This window comes from Pempheris klunzingeri, chromosome 12 (assembly GCF_042242105.1).
Source record: "Pempheris klunzingeri isolate RE-2024b chromosome 12, fPemKlu1.hap1, whole genome shotgun sequence".
Lineage (NCBI taxonomy): Eukaryota > Metazoa > Chordata > Actinopteri > Acropomatiformes > Pempheridae > Pempheris > Pempheris klunzingeri.
In genome coordinates, this window is record NC_092023.1 from 13,474,061 (window position 1) to 13,493,318 (window position 19,258).

A 19,258-nucleotide genomic window follows, 5' to 3' on the forward strand; every position below is an offset into this window, starting at 1 on the left:
CGTCATTACACTTGGAAAATTGACAATTAAGTTAAAATTAAGGATCAAAAATTGTATGAATAATCAAATTTCTTTGTGTGAAATTTATCACAGAATCATGTTGAGGTTAAGAAAGCAGAGACAGAAAAAGAAAGCGAGGGAGAGGGAGGCGTGAATTCCCCATGTAAACTTAAGTTGAATCAAAATGATCAATTATGAACTTGGTGTTAAGAGTATTGTTATCATTGACTTACAGTTGCACTCAAAATTATTCAATCCCCATTGCAAATGAGGTGTTTTGGAAAAATTTACAAACAGATGTGTTCAAACTGCAATAGCTCAAGACAGCTAATATTACAATTTGATAAGCGGTTTCTCCAAATTCAACACAATATGCTACTTTATATGAATACTGCAGTCTCAAAATTATTCAGCCCCTTCTTGACAAGCATCTTTAGTACTTAGAGCGCCCTTTTCCAGGTTCTGACAGCGCTCTTGAGGAATCTTAGCCCATTCTTCATGGGCAATAGCCTCCAGCTCTCTAGAGGAGTTTGTTGCTAAAGGTTTGGGACATTTGACTGGGCATTGCTTTGAATGCATGAAGCTTACCTATTAGGAAGAACTATGGCTGCAAACTCTTGGCCTTATGACAAACTGCTGTTTTTAACTGTACTTGATGAAACACTTCTTGACCTCATGTTTGTAATGAAAACAGTTTTCTGTCACAGTAGAGGAGTTTAAAGGAAACCATCAAAGAAAGATTGAAATAGATCAATGGGAAGTTAACTCCTTTGCAGTTTTTGTGGGACACAATGAAGTCAGTTGTCAAGGCAACTACAAGGCAACAACTAGTGTTTTCTGTGTGAAATACAACGCACTGGCCTCATCTTGATACTCTTCGAAAGCTCCAATTTGACCACACTAACTCACAGATCGACACACATCGGCTGCTCTGTCTTGACTGATACGTCAGTCTTTACGCCTTTCAACATTTGAGGACCAGACAAAATGCTGAACAAAAAACTCATCATTGTCACAATTTAAAACTGGTCGCTACAAAAATAGGAGCAAAAGAGGACACAAAGAGATGAGCCCTGACTCAAACACACCCACACTGGATTTACCATGTATAGACAAAGCAGCAGCTTATTCACCACATGAAGCACCAAAAGAAGAATGTGAGCTGCAGATTACTCCAAACCGCCATGCAGTTCATTTTTGACATGCATACTAATGATGTTACTACACCAGCATCACACACCAACACAGGAAAACACACCTGAGTGCAAAAAGACTTTGCTCTGAACACTTTCTCTCACATACCCAACGCACGTGGACACACACATCTCACACACACACACACACACACACACAGACACACAATCATCCTGTCCTCTCACGCACAGGCAAACGCTCTCTCACTGTCTATTGATGAGATTTTGTGGAGCAGAATGGAGTCTGGGTCCTAGGGGACTCACGGAGGTTAGGTATTTAAGGATTTAAATAACGAGGATAGGACACGCTCACTCTAGTACACAATCTGCACACATAGGAGAGAGAAAGTATGCGAATATAGAGTTATAGCTATTGTTTCATCTGCCAAAATAGAACTGTTTTTCCTCAGATACTTAGTCAACTGACACTTTACACTAAATATGAAGATCCCCTCCAGGCACCTTTTAATTGAATAACAATTTGTGTCATGTGTTTTGTTCCCCTAAAATACATTACCTATGTGAAAAATCTTAAAATTACATCTACTCCCCCTCCTTCATTGGAAAATCCAGAACATAGATAGATGAAAATACCATCAAAACATGTTGGCCATTCAACCTAAGACACACTTGAAATTTCACAGAGTAGTTAGTGCAACAGCCTGCTGTTCTTTTAATGGCTGTTTATGCTGCAAAACTATCCGATCACACACTCTAATAAGATCACATTTGGCCCATTAGCTAATAAAACCTTTTTTTTTTCTTTTTTGAACCAGCCAAACTTGATTGTCCTTGTCTTTGCACCTGTCTCATACCAGCTGGAGATGCCAAGTTTACATAAACGGGTGCAAAAGTTCACCACCACTTTCTTCCACCTCTGCGCATCCTCCTCCTCCTCTTCTCACACACATCCTCTTCTCTCTGTCTCCCCAGTCCTCCTTCCTTGCCCTCTCTCACCTCAGGCTGGCACGCACAATAGTTTATTTGTCCTCCCTTTTCTGATTGATTCTCGTTCGATTTCCCTCTGTCTCTTTGCTCTCCCTCCCAGTGGGACATGGCAAAAAACCTTTAGTCAGGTACAGAAGTTCACCTCTCCTCTCTCCTCCTCCATCGTCCCCCGTGGGACCACTGTTAGCAGGTGGCACAAATGCTCATTTCTTTTTCCTCCCTCCATCTTGATCTTTCTACCTCTTTTATTTACACTGCCCATACCTCGATCTCACATATTTTGCTAATTCATGTGCAATATTTTTCACGTCGTCTTCCCTTTTACCTCTGTTCTGTGTCGAATGTTTAGCTCTAATTCTCTTTCAATTTTCTCTCTTCTTCCACAAAACTGGGTACTATCATTACCATCATGCCCATCTTAGGGTAAATCACAAACTCAGAGACTAAGAGGACTGATGGGGACACTACAGATGCTATTGAGTCTAAATCATCAATTGCACACTATGGTAAAATCACCTTCTTCCATTTATAACTTGAAAAGTCTGCACACCTGACATGAAAATTTAACATGGATAAATATGAACATTTAATCAGATTGGCAGGGATAGGACATTCCTCTGTGCTGCCAGCCTCAATTTGTGATAATGACTGACAGACATTCATATGACATCTTAGTGTGTCTTTACATTCTCCTTCCTCCCTCCCCTCTGTTCTTCTTTGGCACTTTGTCCTGCCTCATTTCTCTGTAGATGTTGCATCAATCTCGAATGTTACTCACACAGAAGCAAAGATTACTCAAATATTCCCAGTGTAGAGTGGAGAATGTCATTTCTTATTACAGTCCAAAGTTTATTAGTTTTCAATATTAAGCTGAATATCTTTGATTTGGACTGTTGCTCATACAAAACAAGCAACTTGAATATATAAACTACGGTTTGGGGAGATTGTGTTGCGCATTATCATCCATTTTATACACTTTGTGTCAAGCCAGATCAGAAATGCACAAGGTATAATCTTGCTGCACCAGTCCTCTCCTTCTCTCTCTTCTCTTCTCTCGTTCCCTTTCCTTTCACCTCTTTCTTTGTGTCTCCTCACTGTCGACTGTCTCGTTCTATCTCACCTCTTTTGTTGTTCATCCAAAGTGCTGCCTGACCTTTCTCACTGTTGCTCCCTCAGGAGTGAGTGAATGAAGGCTGTGTGTGTGTGTGTGTGCATGTGTTTGCAGGTGACATTTTTCAATGATAGAGGTGAATGAAAGTTGTATTGTCTCGCCAAATGTGTGTTTGTGGAGCCAGTGAGTTAATCAGCATTTATTAATGTGATTACAAAAAACACAATTTCGGAATAATTTTAATTTTAGATAATATTTTTTACTAATGTCTATTAACTATAACTATTGCACCCACATAGGCAAAAAATAAGGTTCTTATACACAAAAAAGAAAAAGACAGTGTGTGTGTGCGCGTGTGTGTGTGTGAGTGACCTTTTGCAAGTTAAACAACAAACAGTTGGAAAGAATCTGCCAGGACGGAGCTCCTCTAAAGGGGTTTTATTTAAAGGCTGCGTTGGTGCGGGCCTGTTGTTTTCTGTTACCAATGAAACATAAAATACGATCCAGGAAGTTCACTTTAAATGCTTTTCAGATGGCAAAAAAGTGCATTACAAGCATTACAAAGTGATTTAGCTTGAATATGTCCTTGCATGTAATTGATTGGTCACTGCAGCCTGTAGGTGGGTGAAACTGCATTATGACAAAGACTGAGCCAGGTTCGGGTGTGTTGCTGGTCTAGTCCCATTCTAATGAGTGACAGGGCTGAAGTTGGTCTGGACGCTGTCGTAACATATTTGTCATTTGCTATTTGTTCTGATTTACGTTCATTACCATACAAACTGTTTGATACGTGATGACTGAAGTAACGTGAGATTTAAATGGTTTCATAAAAGCAAACTAGCACCGTTTTTTCTTTCAGTGTGAAGCTCATGAATATTGTGTATTTGATCAAACCTTGGTCCACAGGTGGCACGCTGCATTTGTTCATTACATTTTATTGGGCTAGCAGTGACATGTTTATTATTACTCATGTTTTCTGGAGTTTTGTTTTCCTTTCAACTGTAATATCAGCCATGCGTGGATCCCTCGACCACCTGACTACCGCTGCATCAGCTAATGGGTACCATTCCAGTGCACATGTTGAAGATGATGTGAAGTACTCTAAAGCTAACACAGAGTTTACCCCACACACGACAATGTCATTTTATAAAAAGAGCATTTATTTCAAAGTTTTTTTTTCGCTTCGGAGATTGAAGCACATAGTAAAGCAACAGTACAATGTTCAGAAAATATAAGTGTGATGCTGTAACATTTTTTTAATCTTATCTTCTTAACATGTTTTTGTTGTAATACTGGAATATTCTGCATGTATACTAAAATAAGAACTTTTAAAATTGTACAAATCGGTACCATAAAACTTGACAGAGAATAAAAACAAGGCGTTCTCTCACTGCAACAAACACAGATTGCTAGTTTTCCTCTTGAACAGGGAGAAAGACCGAAGAAACGCCAAATAATGAGAAAAAAGAAACAAAAATAAAAGAAACGAGAGAGGTTGTATTCACACAGGCATAAACCAAAGGTGACATTTAACTCTTTGGCAGTTAATGTTTTATAGCTGTCCAAACATGAAAATCACAGCATGCTATCTCTCCATCTTTAGACAACCATAAGAGCATCAAATCTGAGCTGCAAAGAGTTAAACATGAATTTGTTCCTGTGTAGCTGCAGCCAAGGTAAGAACAAGTATTGTCATAATAGTAATAATGATAATAATAACAGTAAAAAAACAACAATAATAATCATAATAATATAATAACATTAAAAAAGTTATTGAACAAGAATGTACACGCTTAAAAAGGATGTTCTGGTTTCAGCCTCTCTGTATATGTGGCTCAGAAAACACACCTTGTGTTCTTTTCCAATGTGCACATTTTATGTTTGAACAGCAACACATGTTGATACAACAGATGTTGCTGCCAACATAGCTGGTGGTGGGAAAAAACATAATGTACATTTTCCTGGTCTACATTTACCGTGCTGGCCTAAAACAGCACACCCCATTTTAAGAGTGCAGGAGGCGCAAGTTGGATCCTCAAAGTGATATAGCACATGTCTGCACATTGCTCTGTACATACCTAACATGGAGAGAATAGTTTGCTTTCTGAATATACTTTTCAAGTTACAAAAAGAAACAAAAGGAGAAAAAAAGAGAATGCACTGCGTTGCAAGAGTGTCCATTAAGTTTAAGGCGATTTTTAGAGCTCACAGGTTTTTACTCATTGTGATTGATCATCATTGGTGGACTCTGAATGAGGAAGTGATCATTCGTTGGCCAACTCGGTATAGTAAGTGATTGTTGATGGGGGGGGGGGGGGACACAGGGGGTGAGGCGTGGAGAAGGGCAGCTTTTCTTTTCACATCTTCTCTGCAGTGAAGAATGAAAACAAAGAATCATCCACAGTTTTTAAATTGAATCCATGTTGAGTCTGTCTCTTTTTGGGAGTTAAAAAAGGTATTTGTGTAGCATTTTCACAGATAGTCAGTCAGTCCATGTGTGTTCATTTGTCTGTGTGTAGCTACTGAACTAGCGGTCTCTACCGTTACACATGTTGTGTTTACTCCTGGAGTTGTTGTTTATTTATTATAAGGCCACCATACTGTGAGGATGCTGAGAGCATCTTCAAAGTATCAACAACCCAGAGTCTGTCACGCCGTCTAAACCACAGCACCTGACGAATTCTGCACACACAACAACAAATTTGATGAAAGTAGTTCTGACCTTAGTGAGACATCTTCATTACCTTTTATTTCTCTGTCATAACATCAGTTGCTTGCTGGATCCCATTAAATTTTCTTGTATCGCTCTCGTATCTCTCTCTTTCTGTGTGTCTTTTACCAAACACCACAAAGAGAGCTACTGAGGGCAACAGACCTCACTCAGGATCCTGTTAAGGGAATAAAATCTCTTTCAGGAACCATTGAGGAAGCACGTGAAATCAGTCCACAAAAGTATATAGAACCTCTAATAAACTATAAGCTATAAGCAAGTCATTTTGATCATACAGCAACTGTTTTCCCAACACTTTACTTTAAAACCAACAAACTGGTGACATAACAAATCTCCTGGCCCTGCAATCCTCAAGTCTGTGGAAGGAGAGTGGGAAAGAGACATAGGAGGGAAAGGACAGGTTTGGGAAAAGCAGGGAGAGGTTTGAGTCCAAGCGTTCATTATGTGTTCATCAACAAATCATCTTGGAGGACCAGGGAGGTGCCATGGGAGGGAGAGCTGTTAACGTCCGTCGACAAATTGGCATGAACTGATCAGGTGGATACTGGGGAGTGTTAACCCTCAGTTAACAAATCCTCATGGAATCAATAAATCAGAAATCGGGGGCGTCCACACAGTAAGACCACTGTTAAGAGTCTTCTCCATCATCCCCGTCATTAATGGAGCAGTCTTTGGTCCCATACAAATCTGCCAGCTTCTTAAACCTCGGCCCCCAACTCTGCAGATAGTCATAATCCAAGTCAGACTCTGTTGTGACAGACTCGAGGGAGCTCAATGACCCAGCCAATGATCCTCTGCCTTCGTATCCGTAGATCTGGATGGAGTCGTAAGGAGGTGCAGTCGGGTCGCTGTCAGCCTCTGCAATTCGAGTCTTAATGAAGTCATCAACATCAACACTGTTGGCTGCAGGACGACCACTGCCGGGCCTGAGGGGATATTGAAGTTCTGGTTTGATGTCCTTCCTTGGAAGGAAACCATTGGCACCGTCTGGGTTCTGAACAATAAGAAAATAAGAAACAGAGCACCTTGCTTTAGCCAGATAAGAGACTTTCAAGTTGTAGAGAGTCATGAAAACAGAAGGCAAATTGTGTTCATCGCATTCAGTGATCAACAAAAAACATAGCTGAATATGAACAGAATTTAAAAAGTCTTTATTAACTTTTAATTTTAATCTATATGAGCGTTTTACAATAAGCACAAACTGGCAGATACAAAAGGCTGCTCTTAGTCAAAGGGCTCCGTGACCACCCTTTCCCTTCTCATCCTGAAGTACCTTCATCTTTACCTTCATTGACTGCACCTATTGCCTCCTTCAAACACATAGAAACAGAAAAACTACGGTGTTTATTGCCACCTTGCCCTTTTTAATACCTGCAGTGTAGCGATGTCGAAAGCCTCCGTGTCCTCCTCTCCACCTCCCTCGTCATCATAAGTGATAATGTTCTCCCTGATGTCCTCCTCCTCAAACACTATCAATGGCTCCTTCTTCTGACGCCTCAGTGCAACAAACAACACCACTATTGCTGCCGAAGAGAAACACACAGACACCCAATTCAAAAACTGTTCTGCATTTGGTGATTGCATAACAATCCTCACCCAATCTCTGTGAAAAAGGAGGAAAGTGAGCGTTAGATAATTAGTATGCACTGTGGGAGACGGTGTAATTAGACTTTGGACAGTTTAATTAATATCATTATTGTATTGTGCTACACACATATAGCATTTTATTTGCAGGTGGTTATCAACATGTCAGGCTTCTAAAAGGTTTTCGGTCGTGTAGTGCTATGTGTAAAATGCAGCTCCAAGTGTGAGGATACAATGTGCAAGAGCATAACAGTATCAAAAAAAAACCCCTGCAATGTGGGTCAGTGGGCTTTTGCCTAGTGGGCTGAGGAAAAAAAACTAAGGGTGGAGTAGCAATTTTTTACAAGACTTTTTAAACAAACTGTTTTGAAAGCACTGTCCTAGTGACTAGTGACTCCAGGGCCTCCAATCTTAACAGGAGCTCAAAGGATGCAGTGCAGTTCCAATAAGGACATTAACAGAGAAGGACAGCCTGACACACTTACCCATGTTTCACCTCCGTGTTAAGTAAATATCAGACATGTTTAGTATTATTGGGACAGCAATTTGACAAACTTGATGAAAGACTCATTCTGTAACCACACTGCAAGATGATCTCAATTTGACAACCAATTGAAATTTCATGTTGCAACAAGGAAATCTTATGTAAATCAATAATCCTTTATGGCATTCCCAATCTAACAAATCTCCAATTTTGAGAAACATTTTAGCCTCTTACCCAGCAGAATGACAATGCAGGCCAGTATAGCTATCAGTGCCCCGGTGCTGAGACCAGCTGGCAGGACGTAGGGCTCCACATTACAGGAGAGGATGGTGTCTTTGCTGTCACAGGAACAGACCCTGATGGTCAGGGTGTTGGTGCTGCTCATGGCGGGGAAACCGTTGTCGTTTATCTCAATGGGAAGGTAGTAAACATCCTGGGTGAGACGGCTGAATCCTTTACGGAGCACAAAGATACTGGCTGTGCTGTCTGCCGAGAGAAATATAGAAATATGTTAATAAGTAGATAGAAGGATGAAACGGTAAAATAATAGAGAGATACTCCCTTTAATCCAGCCACACACAGATACCCCTCATATAGTTATGTTGTAATGGCCTGTGCTGGCTAGCTCTGCCTCTATAGTACCCACCCAAACACTCCTCTCCTTGTCGACTCCTCTCTTCCTCCCTGTCTAAACAATTCTTTTCTAACGTCACATAAGATTTATTGCCGACAAAGGAAGAGATGAGGTACTTCGGAGGCATTTCAGAAGCTTCATTGCAAAGCATACAGACTTTGACATTTGTATTAGACATACATCACCGAGTGAAGTGAAGCCTATAAAAGCTACTATATTGCAATGAACACAGTAGTGAACACAAGCAATGTAAGGGAAAAAAGTTCAAAATTGTTGGATGAACAGAAAATTCTATTAAATGTATACACATTTACTCTTGGACAATGTTTTCAGTTATACAAACACATGCTGCTATTCTTATACTTGTGAGGGCCCCCACTGGCTGCCTTTATTTCTTCACCTTTAGTTCCAACCTTAACTCAAGCTTAGTCCTTTATTTTAACCTAAAAGCTGTAATGTTATTAACTCCTATCATTTCCATAGATTTGGCAGCATGGATTGAGTCTGTAGTAATTGCACCTCCCTCTGACTGACTCATGCTCCGTCGGCTTTAGTGTAAAGTGAAATAGCAACAATATTCATCTTTATATTTGTGTATATCGTATAATTCAAAATGACAAAGTGAAGTGCTTGACGGCACAGAGCATACATCGCTTGTAATAGTCCAGTAAATCACAAATAATATGAAAGAATGATGCTACAAATAAAAAAACTAAACCAAAAACAAACAAGAAAAAGAAAAAAATCAGAAGGGGCCCTCTAAAACTTTCCACCCCAGAGGTAAACCCCAAATCTCTCTGTTACTGACGTCACTGTCATCTGTTGCTATCTGCCTCCTGCCAACACAGGCACTCCCTGGCAGCTGTGTGTGTGTGTGTGGATCTGAGAGTATGTGGACAGATGGAATGTTATCTATCTATCTATCTATCTATCTATCTATCTATCTATCTATCTATCTATCTATCTATCTATCTATCTATCTATCTATCTATCTATCTATCTATCTATCTATCTATCTATCTATCTATCTATCTATCTATCTATCTATCTAATTGTTTTTTGGTGGCATCTTGAGCTGTTCTGCTCTGATAGTCTCCCTGTGCAGTGGCTGTCTACTGTGGTGTTGACACACAGGGCACACAGGGGAGGAAATGCTGGTCCTGTGTATTAAATACACACTCTCTGATTTTCTTGTAGTACCCAGTAGATCCCTCAAACCCCATACGCCCCTCCCTGTTGATTGTATGAAATTCAACTCAACACAATTCACATTTCCGCTTCTCTTCTTCAGTCTCCTACAGCATCTCTGTACAACTCTGTATTGTCTCTATTTCTTTTGCGCTCTCTCTCTTTCTTTCTTTCTTTTAGTCTCTCTCCCAGTACTCACAAAACTTAATTCAATCAGTTGGCCCCCTAAGATATATGTACAGACGGACAGAGACCCCACTGCAATTAATACAGCCCGCAGGACATGTGTGCATTTGTGTGTGTGTGTGGGAGATATTCAGAGCACCTGCTGCTTTCTACAAGGTAGTGTAAGCCTCCATCTGGTTATGCTTTGATCTAATCTGAGTGAAAGGGGAGAGAGAGAGAGAGAGAGAGAGGTAGAGAGAAAGAAAGAGACCACAGATGAAGAAACAGTAAGATAGGCTGATATAAAAGCTGGGAACAGAAAGAAAGAGAGAGACGAAAAGAAATAAAAGGGGTGTGAGAGATAAAGACGACAATATTTTAAAGGTCACGTACCTCTGTTGTCTTTGAGGGAGAAGTTGTGGTTGTGGGCGACCTCAGGAGCAAGGCTGAATGTGAAGTGTTGCCTGTGAGCCATCTCATCTTTGTCCACTGCACTCACAGTTTCAATAACCTAAAGAAATCGGAGAGAAACAGACCAGTGTGAAATACTCCCTCTACATAATGTTTGTTCACCACAGTTTTCAAAAATGGATGCAGTTCCACACTCCAACATGCATGCAAATACACCCACGCTCTCACACAGACAGCCGTACCTTCCCTGGCATGACAGTTTCACACATGAGGACTTCGTTGTTGGTAGCAAACTCTGGGGGGTTGTCATTCACATCTTTCACTTTGATGTTAACACGCACTTTAGTGTCTTGGTGGTGGCCTCCTGCACACACACACACACACACACACACACACAAACACACAAAACAAAACAAAACATGTGATATAGGGCAAAATCATCAGCTTTCTGCTACATACATAATTCGAAGCACTGTCAAAACCATTAAAGACAGAAATGTCATTTGTGCTTGAATGTCTGCATGTGATTGCTTGTCTGTCTGCATTCTAATCCACGCTTGGCATTGGCTGAACACAAAGCTAACTATGAATATTTTCCAGCAAGATTGCCTGTCAATCAGTAAGCCACTCAGCCGGCTATTTGTTATTTTGATTTGCAAAAATTACAGACATGAGTTTGTGAGACATCAAAATACCCAGTCAGACTGTGTGCCACCCGGTTAGCCTGCTCCCACGCTTTTTTTTTTCTTTTTTTACCAAAATCATTTTGATATGCAAAAGTGGCAAATGTCAAGTCATGCCTGATAGAGAAAATTTCAAATGATGTCTAAACAGCTGAAATAGACTCATACAGCAAAACTGAACTCCTGAATCATCCAAAATATTAACAAAGAAAGACTGAGAGAGAACAGTGTATTTTACATCTATCCAGTCATCTTTAAAAAGAAAAAAAAAGTCCATTTCTACGCTGTACTGCCTTGCATATTTGCAATTCTAGTCAGTATGATTTTCCACTACCCAGTCATTACAAGGCATTTATTTAGCGTCCAAGGGCCTGTCAGTGGTTAGCATAGCCTGCAATGGTCCTAGCATTGTGGGCGGCGAGCCTGTTTCCATCTGGCCGTCTGGCGTCTAGCACGCCACAGGGAAACCACGCGGCGCTCTGCTAGTTTGAGCCCCAACCACAGAATACCAGGGTGGGGCCCTCTGTGGCTCGTTGGCTGGAGGGTTTGTAGAGTTGAAGCCTGGGAGAGAGAAAGCTCACAGGGCCCTGTGGGTCGACTGGCACTCCCATCATTTCTCTCCTCTCTCTCTTTGGATAGTTAGCAAGAGTGTTTGTGGTGGAGATGGCTAGTTAAAAGTTTTACTTCTGCCTCAACTGTTTTTACTTTAGTTTTTTGCATCTCTCACTGCATCAGTGTTTAGATAACTGAGCATCTGCCTACCAGTCCTCTGTGCTCTAACCCCCCTCGCTCAAAGAGAACGGTTGAAATGGAAGTGGTACATCAACAACTGTTTGGATTCAGCTCTCAGATATTGTTTGATTTTGTCACATTTTTGTCTCTGTGTTTTTAGTGTATCTAATAACCAAACAGTCAAAAGAAGATGTAATTCTACTTGGCAGTGTCTGTTAATAGCTGACTCAACACAGCAGATGTATTTTGCTTTCTGACCAAAATGTGACATGAAAACAACATGAGTTGCCCTGCAGACAAACTACAAAAGAATGCAACAGTTACATGCACAGGCCATCAACACCAAACCCTGAACACTATGCTCAATACAAATCATAACACCAAGCATCAACATGAAGCTAGTCCCTCCTGGCTGATGTTGAATATATAATTAGTTTACCAAGGTTTAGGCAGTTTGTCACTGACATTCACAGCAAAAGTGCTAACTTTAGTCCCACCCAGAGGGAAAAAAAATTTAAGCAGCAGCTTGAATCCATTTGAATTTTGTACATAAGATGTCACGGAGTGTTTCCAGCACGGCAGAGTGACGGGTTGGGCTCTGGATGCCAACAAATGTACAGCCTGGTGGCTGTCTGGGATTTTTCCATCTGCTTGTTCATCTTTGACTTTGTCTCTCCACCCTATATCAGTATATGTTGTTTATCATTTCAGTTGCACACATCACACTACAGCCAAGATGAACCAGTTACTTCTGAAAAGTTTCTGGCTAAAAATATCAGTGAATTAGCACCAACACTCAGAGCCATGTGTCACTTCACATTCAAATACAATAGGTATGAGTGGGGAGACCAAACAGTCGAGAGTGCAGTCGTAATGCTGTTTTAGCTCACACAATGATGATGATTAGAAGTGAAATAGAGAATTAGGGAGAGGCCCACATGCCCACACACATCAGATTCATTCCCAATTCTCGTCAAATGTGTCTAGATTTGGATGTGCGTCTGTGTGTATGAGTAATGCATACGTACCTATCTCTGTGGCTGACACAGATATGTTATGCCAGGCCTGTGTTTCTCTGTCCAGTGGTTTTGTTGTGGTAATCATGCCGTCTTCTGAGTTTATGCTGAAGAACTGCTCTACATCTGTGTAGCGAGGGATCATGTACCTACGAAGAGAATTAATACTCATACATAACAGTGCTATTACACATTAGGATTTAGACATTTAAGGAAAATTAAATTGCTAGAAATTATATATAAGTTGTGCATTGCAACACGTTTATACCTGGTGTTCTCAAGACATTGCCCTTATTTTCTGAGTGAAAACTAAAGCGATAAATGCAAAAACAAATAGCAGCTGCAAAATGGTGTGATCTTCACAGTCTTAATGAAGGACATGCTGGGCTTTCAGATTGTTGTGGAGATAATTTGGTCAGCAAAAGGAACAACTTTGCCGTGTTGACAAGTTTAGCTGTTCATATAAATAATGCATAATCTGTGGATATGGGAGATTAAAAAAATGAACAAGAATAATGTTGACTCAGAGATTGTTTTTTAGTTGATTTTTATAAAATGTGGCTGGTATTGTAATCCTATTTTGCATGCCTATTCTGTTGAAAATGTCTTTTATATGTAATCTGTGTTTCTTCATAAAAATATCAGTGTAAAGCCAAGCTTCTCTGAGTCAAATTGTTTGTTCAGTGTAGCCGAAGAAATGCTGTTTAAAAGTTGTTTTTTTTTGGCGACGTTCCATGAAAATTTACACTAGTGTGAAAATCCAAATTCTCCCTGTGCTACAAGACCAGCTTAGTGAATGTGGTAGTTTGTTTGTGTGTGTGTGTGTGTGTGTGTGTGTGCGGGTGTACCGTGTGTGTCTGTGTTACCTGACAGGATTGTTGGCAACATCCGTGTCCTTGGCGTGGACGCGTCCCACTAGGGTGCCTTCAGGCGCATTCTCCTCTACCTCAAAAATGTAACTGGGAGCTACAAACACAGGAGGCTCATCTGCATCCTCCACTGATATCTACACACACAAACAAAAAGAATTGCTAAAAGGCTCCTGTGATATTTATCCAGTCCCACATAAACACACACAGGCATTGTTTCTCACACTGTCATAAAACACACATTCTCCTGTACTTACACTCTTCTGCTTACAGTATAACATATCTAAGAGCACACTCACACTGACATGCGGTTTTACAGACATATTTTTACATGGATACCTTTATTGTGGCTTCGTCCTTATAAGGCCCCCAAGCGAGGAATTGAGGGTCAACGTAAGGGTTGGATCCCTCCACCTTCAAGGTGTACGACCGTTTAGTCTCAAAGTCCACATGCTGAGAGACAGAAGGAGAGAGCAGGTGTGATCACTTCATCAGATCAAAAGTCATCCCTACTTTAAAGATTTTAACTGTAAACACACGTCCACATGGTATATTATTTTTTTGCAGTGTAATGATATGTGAATGCGGAAGAAAGTGCTCTATACATCCACTGCAGACACTGGCTGTGAGAAACGCAGTAAGTGATCAGTGTTGTATCCTTGACTTGTGGTAGGGGGAGCTGTTGCTACATGAATGAAAACAAGCACGTTCTCCCTTGTACTGACAGCAGCAGTCCAATTATTACCACTAATGCTATGGATCAACAAAACCAGGAGTAACCCAACTGCTGACTGTTACCTCCAGATAATTTGCATTGCACAATATTGATATGACTTGAGTAATTTAGGACCACGAGGAATAATTTGGTTGTTTCTGTTGGGCTGTTTTCATCAACGGATGAGAACAATACATGTCTGTTTTTAATGAGCTAGGATTAGGTTTGGGAGTTTGGGGCACCACATGATAAAGGGAGTAAAGTATTTGGGGTCACAAGTTTGGAGATGAAATGAGTTCATACAGTCAGCTGACAGCTACATTGGATTGTTTTTTTCTTTTTTCTCATATAGTTTATTCATCACACCATCATAACTCAGGCAGGTAAATTAAGAGCACATTATCATTTTAAATCCCCTGGCGGGTGTTTTCGGTATCACTGGAAGGCCGGAGTAAGGACCCTGAGATTCAATTCACTCTTATTGATCTGAACTTCAATGCACTTACTCCATATTGGGAGAAAACCCACTGACTTGCAATGGCCTTGGTATTGAATTGGCTAGAGTGTGTTCTTTCAGGTATGTCCATTCAATGCCAACATTACACATTTTCCTCACATCAGATTTTCATTCAGTCCTATAAAAAGTGGCACAGCAGCTACAAAGTGATGACCCTCAGCCAAACTGTGTGCGCATCTGACGAGTTGTCTGTACTGAGTATACTACCGGGGGGAAGATGTGTAAGTCAACAAGCATATTGGCAGTCATCGTGTAAAAGCTATAATACCCAAGAGATGCTCTCTGCTATGATTACGAGGACTTCGTAGCCAACAGCACTTGGCTCCGACTTGCAGTCATCCGCTGCTGCGTCGCAGCCATAATCACAGTGAAACACGTTCTTTTGGATATCGTTGCTGTATAATAAACCCAGATAATAACCACTTTCCCCCGCCACTACTTTTCCAGCCAGTGTGGAGATGGTGAACTGGCAAAATCCCAGGAGCAAGATCTCTTCATCTCCACTCTACCATTACTTAATGAAATCCCAGTGGGAGGAGAGAGGGCTCATAAGCCCTGTGTGAAGTGTTGTAAAAGCACCGTGATGCTGCTATAAATTCATGCGTTTGGCAAACAAGGTTTCTCAGGGGTTACCAGTGATTAGAATGGTCGCCAAGAGTACCGACACCAAATATTACGGATGGAAGCTGCCAAATGATATGCCTCATCTTTTACTGTATATTTTGGCAGCCCTGCTTATAATTGATAAAAGGTTCTGAGCCTAATCACGACAATAGCAGAGAAGGGGTTAAGACCAAGGTGGGGGCAAGAATATTATTTTATTGTTGCTTTTGTTGTCCCCATCATCTGCAGCTAACACCTCTGAAATCAGCTTTGCAGAAGCTCTTTTATCTGTCAGATTCAGAACTGTTTCCATGTGATGCATCTGCCAAATGACTCGATGCTGGAGGGACGTTTCCTCTCAATGGATTGTTCCACACTCATTCAGCCTCGGCACCGTCTGATTCTGTGGTGTCAGTGTAGGTATTTAACGTGTTGATGAAACGTACAATGCTAATAGATTAGATGTGACCCAGTTCTTTCATTTCCCCTTATTTGTCATGGTCCCTCTGTCTCTGTCTCCTTTGCCCTCTCCCTCTCTCTCTTTTCCTCCCTCTCTCTCGCTCTCTCTCCATCTTCCGGTCTATAGATCCACTCTATCATCATTCTCTCCATCTTTGTTTAATCAGTGTGAGATAATAATATTCACAATAATGCCCTCCTCCCTCTCTTTCTAAAGTGCACACACGCACACACACACACACACACACACACACAGCTCCTTAATATTCTGTGGACTGCTTTCGTCAGGACACAGTTGAAAGAGAATAGCTGATTAAAGCTCATCCCCGTGTGTGTGTGTGTGTGAGTGTGTTTGCATTTGTGAGACAGAGAGTGAGAGAATAGAGATTAGCGAAGGCTACTCCCGATGCCGATTCAAAAGTGTGTTTAGTTGCGAGTCTGTACACGTGTTCATGTTTATGTAGAGTAGTATGCGAGTCCCTGAGTGTGTGTATTTGGCCTTTGATGTTATGTGGCACTACCCTCGGAGGCAAAAGGTGTTGATTTCCCTCGAGAGGCATCAGGACACAATAATCACACGCGCACACACACACACACACACACACACACACACACACATCTGAGTCAAAATGCCATAATCAGATTGAGAGGAGCAAGTGGGGTTGCATGGTGGGAGCATCTGACGTTGTCCTCTATCTGTCTCTCTTTGTGTCTCTTTCTCTCTGTCTCACATACTCACACTGACACACACACACACACACATGCATGCACGCACACCTCAAATGGGCATCAGGCCTGTAAGCTATTATTCTTAAGAGACACGAGGATCCATGAAGAGGGATTGGTGTGTGATAGCTCCTGCATCAGTTGGTGGGCACAGACACGGGTACACACATATTCTGTTTTGGTCATCAGTCCTCAGTCTGTGGTTTCTGACAACTTTTCTGAGGGATCCTCCCTTGAAAACTACACATTTTAAAGGCTCCCATGTACTTTTTATGCATTTCATATAGCAGGGGCAAAGTGTGTTCCAATTCAGATTTACACATCAGCCCATAACCTGAGCACTGCCCAGCACAAGCACACGGTTTTCTACTGCTGGCTGTTGCCTGATCTGGAGGTTAACTGCCATGCCCCTGGGCACACTAATTGTAGTTGGGAGGAGAGGGAGCATTACTCATCATTCACTCATCGGTGACACCAGTGGGAGAGCCCCTAACTCTGGCAGTCTTAATGCCATGCTGTAGCACAGAGCTCCAAAGGAATCGCACAGGCAGACGGTTGTGAGAAAAAAGCATGAAACAGACTTGTATCGATTGACTCAGACAGAGACTTTCCCACAGCATCAGTAGAAAACGAGCTGAGGGTTAAGGCCGGCTACTCTTCTGAGCAACGCCATTGCTGTCTGTACAGGAAATGCAGTTTGCCACAAGTGCCGTCACACTTTCAAGCACTGCAATTACATATTTGAATGCCAGGTCTTTTTCCAAATAAGAATACAGTTTGAGAATAAAAAAAAAAAAAGTGAGAGCCTTTGTGTGAGTCTGAGGGTTGAATGGCAAATCGAAAATGATTTACAAAATGTCTTTTTATAACTTAACCATAAAAAGAAAAAAGATCTTTTTTGGATACAGAATTTGCTGTACATTTAATTCTTAATCTTCCCCACACTTTGAAAGCTTGCCAATAAATGTTATTATTTTTTTTTAACTGAGAGAGAGAGAGAGAGAGAGAGAGAGAGAGAGAGAGAGAGAGAGAGGTTGGACACCCCGACAGGGAAAAGCAGACTACCAGCTCACTGGAAGATTCAGCTCATAATCCTGACCTGCAGCTACACGTACAACAGTGTGTGTGTGTGTGTGTGTGTGTGTGTGTGTGAGAGACAGAAAAAGAAGAAATGAATGAGTTTCTGTGTCTTTGACAGAGGACTGAGTGTGTGTATTTGAGAGAATAAGACACTATGTGGGTGCGTACATTAGAGAGACAGAGAGAGATGGAGTGACGGAGAAAGTGTGAGAAAAAGTAATTGTGTGTGCTGAGCTGGATCACTGGAAGCCATAGTTACAGTGTGTGTGTGTGTGTGTGTGTGTGTGTGTGTGTGTGTGAGCTTCTGCAATTGTGGGCTATAGTCACATTGCAGAAGATGAGCTCCCTGGCCGAAGGAAGCATGAATGGTAATGCACTTGCAGTCACACGCACATACACACACCATGGAAATCACTGTTCATATCAAACACAATAAGAAACTGTGAGGCTCGCTTCCACCCTCCATCCTCACTCCTCTGTATTTTTCTCTCTTTTGTCAGTCCTCCTTTTCCCCCTTTCTGTCATTTTAAACACACATTAGCACACAAATATGGACACAGACTCAGATGTGGGCTGGCTGAGGCTCACACTAAACTGCTTTGTCTGAAGGAAAAGTGCAGTCTCAACTACATTTCTGTGCTGGTAAATTGAAAAAATGGTCGATGACGCACTTGTCTCCATAAGAGCTAGCTGTTGAAGCAGCCACTATCAGCGAATACTTTTGACCAATGTTCCTTACCAGAAACTGCTACAACAACTGTGATTTTTCCCTCAGGCATCAATAAAATCTTATCTTACTTTCTCCCTTTCCCACCTACTAATGCTCCCTAACAGCTTCTCCTCGCTTTGACTACATATGTCCAGTCTTCCCAAGCTCATTCTCGACGGTGTGAAAAGAGTCACTCACAGTGAACATACAGAAAATGATCACCTGCATTTGCAGCTCCCCTCGGCTTCACTGTGCTTTACAGTGAGATTTAGCTCAGTGTTTTGCTGTCAGACTCACAAGTTAACTTCCCTCACACCAGTCTCTCAGTGTTGTTTTCAGCTGTACAAGGCAGCTGAAACTGCAAACTTGAACTTCTCAAGCATCTTGGGATAAAGCAGTGGGGACATTACTGAGCTATCAAGGTTCATGGGATCCACAACAGCCAAACTGCCACCCACTTTCACCCGATCATGCAGCACCCCGCTTGCACGGTCTTGTGCAGTCAAGCCCATGGGCAAACATCCGTGAAATCCCTCTAAAATCCCACTGTACGCTACCTGCTCAGCACCAAACAGCAGATTGACAAAGACAGCACCTAGCTGGTGAACATAGTGGAGCATTTAGCAGCTAAAGAGGCTGGATATTTCCCTCATAATGTGCATAATGGACTTCACCTGGTGGCCAAAAACACAGCTCCAAA

General features: G+C 41.5%; 1 protein-coding gene across 2 annotated transcripts in view; it reads right to left on the bottom strand.

Moving 5' to 3' along the window:
- Positions 1 to 4,415: 4,415 nt before the first annotated feature.
- cdh11 (cadherin 11, type 2, OB-cadherin (osteoblast)) overlaps positions 4,416 to 19,258 on the bottom strand; it is an 83,444-nt gene continuing 68,601 nt past the window's right edge. For both annotated transcript variants that reach the window (XM_070841368.1, XM_070841367.1), the window contains exons 9-16: positions 14,089 to 14,202; positions 13,747 to 13,886; positions 12,893 to 13,029; positions 10,692 to 10,813; positions 10,432 to 10,549; positions 8,286 to 8,537; positions 7,355 to 7,506; positions 4,416 to 6,977 (exon numbers count right to left, since the gene is read on the bottom strand). In XM_070841368.1, coding sequence (XP_070697469.1) covers positions 6,612 to 6,977; positions 7,355 to 7,506; positions 8,286 to 8,537; positions 10,432 to 10,549; positions 10,692 to 10,813; positions 12,893 to 13,029; positions 13,747 to 13,886; positions 14,089 to 14,202 — 1,401 coding nt within the window. In that variant the 3' untranslated portion in view covers positions 4,416 to 6,611. The remainder of the gene's footprint in view (positions 6,978 to 7,354; positions 7,507 to 8,285; positions 8,538 to 10,431; positions 10,550 to 10,691; positions 10,814 to 12,892; positions 13,030 to 13,746; positions 13,887 to 14,088; positions 14,203 to 19,258) is intronic.